General features: G+C 51.8%; 1 protein-coding gene across 1 annotated transcript in view; it reads left to right on the forward strand.

Moving 5' to 3' along the window:
* Positions 1 to 719: 719 nt before the first annotated feature.
* Positions 720 to 2,837, forward strand: part of ccdc28a (coiled-coil domain containing 28A) — an 18,269-nt gene continuing 16,151 nt past the window's right edge. Inside the window, exons 1-3 of the mRNA XM_070439835.1 lie at positions 720 to 860; positions 1,372 to 1,593; positions 1,684 to 1,850. Coding sequence (XP_070295936.1) covers positions 1,439 to 1,593; positions 1,684 to 1,850 — 322 coding nt within the window. The 5' untranslated portion in view covers positions 720 to 860; positions 1,372 to 1,438. The remainder of the gene's footprint in view (positions 861 to 1,371; positions 1,594 to 1,683; positions 1,851 to 2,837) is intronic.

Below are 2,837 nucleotides of genomic sequence, written 5' to 3' on the forward strand. Positions count from 1 at the left end.
CCTTAGACCGCTGTTCCACTACATGCCTTTCTAATGCGTGGTGCTGTGAGCCACTGACCTGTGTGTTTCTCCTCAGACTCAGGCAGCAGCAGGTGGCTTCTAGGTTTTAGGACTACAAGCTGGCATGCTCTACTACCACAGACAGAGGGCGTAACCCAGACATGTCACAGGGGCTATAAAGATCAAGCATCCGTTTAGAACGTTTTCTCACCACCAAATATGGTAGTGAGAGGAAGTCCAGTCGCGGGTAGWAGGAATGGATGGAACTAGCTGAAAATGAGCTGACATTCTGCTAATTTTCTCATCGATTAAACATCTGATCTCAATACATTTTTCTGCTTCCAAAACTATAATTTGTTACAAACACAGTGCACTAAGTTTTATAGATCCGACTCTTTGCCAAAATTGTAAAATATTGCTTTGTTTAGAAGGAGTGCAAGGTCGAATTGAGTTAGTTCACACACACCCTTCACAGAGGAGGCGTTACCTAAAGGGAATATGCAAATACGTGCTACAACAAGCCAAAAGGATAAAACTAGCTCGTGTTTGGCTTTGCCCACCTCCTTGCTTGTTCTGCCCAATATGCTTACTTTGCTCCTACTGTAAACGACACAGATTAACTATTTTGGGTTAATTATGAATATATTTGTTTTTACCGGATGGGCACACATAACTCCTAGACGATTGTGCAGATTTATCGCCCTCTATCGGCTTAGCCATAATAATGATGACTTCGTGGCTGTGGTAACTAGTGACGACCGCAGTCAAGCTAAAACCAACACAACATATCAAACAGGTTTAAAATATGTTCACATCGAATGAACTAGCTACGAATAACTTCAACAACGAAGAAAATTGAGGTCTGTTGCTAGCTATATGTTATACAATCTGTGTAAGTTGTGTAGCTAAATCAGCTAGCGTAGTGAAGTTATTTAGGCTGATTTGATAGCAATGCTAACTAGGTTAGCTAGCTAACGTCGATAACACGACATTGTTTAGCTAGCTGCTTTGCTCTCGCTTTCAACAACTAGTTCAGCTATTGAAAACTAGAAATACGACGTTGCTTTCCATTTTATTTGCACTTTTCACTGAAACCACAAAGAGGCTTCCGGGTTTAGTTGGCACAGCGGCGCTGATAAGATACTAGTTCGCGTTAACTAGTAGGTAAACAAGACGAGACTTGGAAGGCCTCGCGATACTACTACTAGCTAACTAGTTAGCTATGGGTTTGGTCGTTTGGTTAACTAGCTGGACCCAACACTAGCAGACATGCCGTGTTGTTGTCAGTAGCTGACAGTTGCAACGTAAGCTAAGTTAGTGCTAGGTTGGGTTACTAAACTTGTCACCGTTATTGTTTGATTACTATCCTAGATATTTTCTGCAGGAGTGTCCAGTGCAGTGACTAACTACTAACTAGTGAACTACATATTATGATGCCATGGAGGATAGGAAGCTGAAGAGAAAGATTTCCAGGCCCTCCACCAACCAGGCCCCTGCCCCACCAACCAGCACCCGGAAGAACACAGCCTCTGGACGTCATCTGGGCTTCAGCCACATGGGTACACACTCCAGCCAGAAGGGGAAGAGCCGCAGGTAAGAACCATAATCATCTGGATGACTTGAACAGCTTTGAGGTGAAGTTCTTAATTTGTGTGTGTGTGTGTGTGTGTGTGTGTGTGTCAGGGGTGTGAAGGCCAGACAGCAGCAGGCTTCAGGCAGTAAGGCAGGCCAGGGCCAGGCGGACCACATCCAGCACTCCTTCCTGACGGACGTCTCCGATGTGCAAGAGATGGAGAAAGGACTGCTGAGCCTTCTCAATGACTTCCACAATGGAAAACTACAGGCCTTTGGTGAGCTGTGTGTGTAAAACTACAGGCCTGAGAACCAGGGTTCCAGTGTCAGTATAAAAGTGTCTGCTGCTGAAAGAGCATATGACCTGGGTGTTTTGTGAGTATGCAGCGTTGAATTTTACATAAAATAAAACTCTCTTTTATCCCACCTCTCCTCCCCCCCGCCCTCCTCATCCCCCCTCCCCCCTCTCGCTCCCTATTCCCCCCTCCTCCTCCCATTCCCCCTCTCGCTCCCTATTCCCCCCCTCTCCTCCCTATTCCCCTCTCGCGCTCCCTATTCCCCTCTCGCTCCCTATTCCCCCCCTCTCGCTCCCTATCCCCCCCTCTCGCTCCCTCTTTCCCATCTCTCCTCCCTCTTTCCCCCCCGCCCGCTCCCCTTTCCCCCCCTCTCGCTCCCTCTTCCCCCCCTCTCGCTCCCTCTTCCCCCCTAACTCCCCCCTGCTCCCTCCCCTCCCCCTCTTCCCCCTCGCCCCTCTCCCCGCCCTCTCCGCACCCTCTGTCCCCCCCCTCCGCTCCCTCCCCCCTCGCTCCCTCTCTCCCCCTCGCTCCCTCTTCCCCCCCCTCGCCCTCTTCCCCCATCTCCCCCTCTTCCCCTCATCGCTCCCTCTTCCCCCCTCATCTCCTCCCTCTTCCCCCCTCATCTCGCTCCTCTTCCCCCCTCATCTCGCTCCCTCTTCCCCCCTCATCTCGCTCCCTCTTCCCCCTCATCTCGCTCCCTCTTCCCCCTCATCTCGCTCCCTCTCTCTCCCCCCCTCCGCTCCCTCTTCCCCCCCCCCTCCGCCTCCCTCTCCCTCCCCCCCTCTCGCTCCCTCTTCCTCCCCTCTCGCTCCTCTTCCCCCCCCTCTCGCTCCCTCTTCCCCCCTCATCTCGCTCCCTCTTCCCCCCTCATCTCCTCCCTCTTCCCCCCTCATCTCCTCCCTCTTCCCCCACCCTCTCGCTCCCCTTCCCCCACCCGCTCTTCGCTCCCCTTCCCCCCCTCTCGCTCCC

The sequence above is a fragment of the Salvelinus sp. IW2-2015 genome, unplaced genomic scaffold (assembly GCF_002910315.2).
Source record: "Salvelinus sp. IW2-2015 unplaced genomic scaffold, ASM291031v2 Un_scaffold1953, whole genome shotgun sequence".
NCBI classification, from domain to species: Eukaryota; Metazoa; Chordata; class Actinopteri; order Salmoniformes; family Salmonidae; genus Salvelinus; species Salvelinus sp. IW2-2015.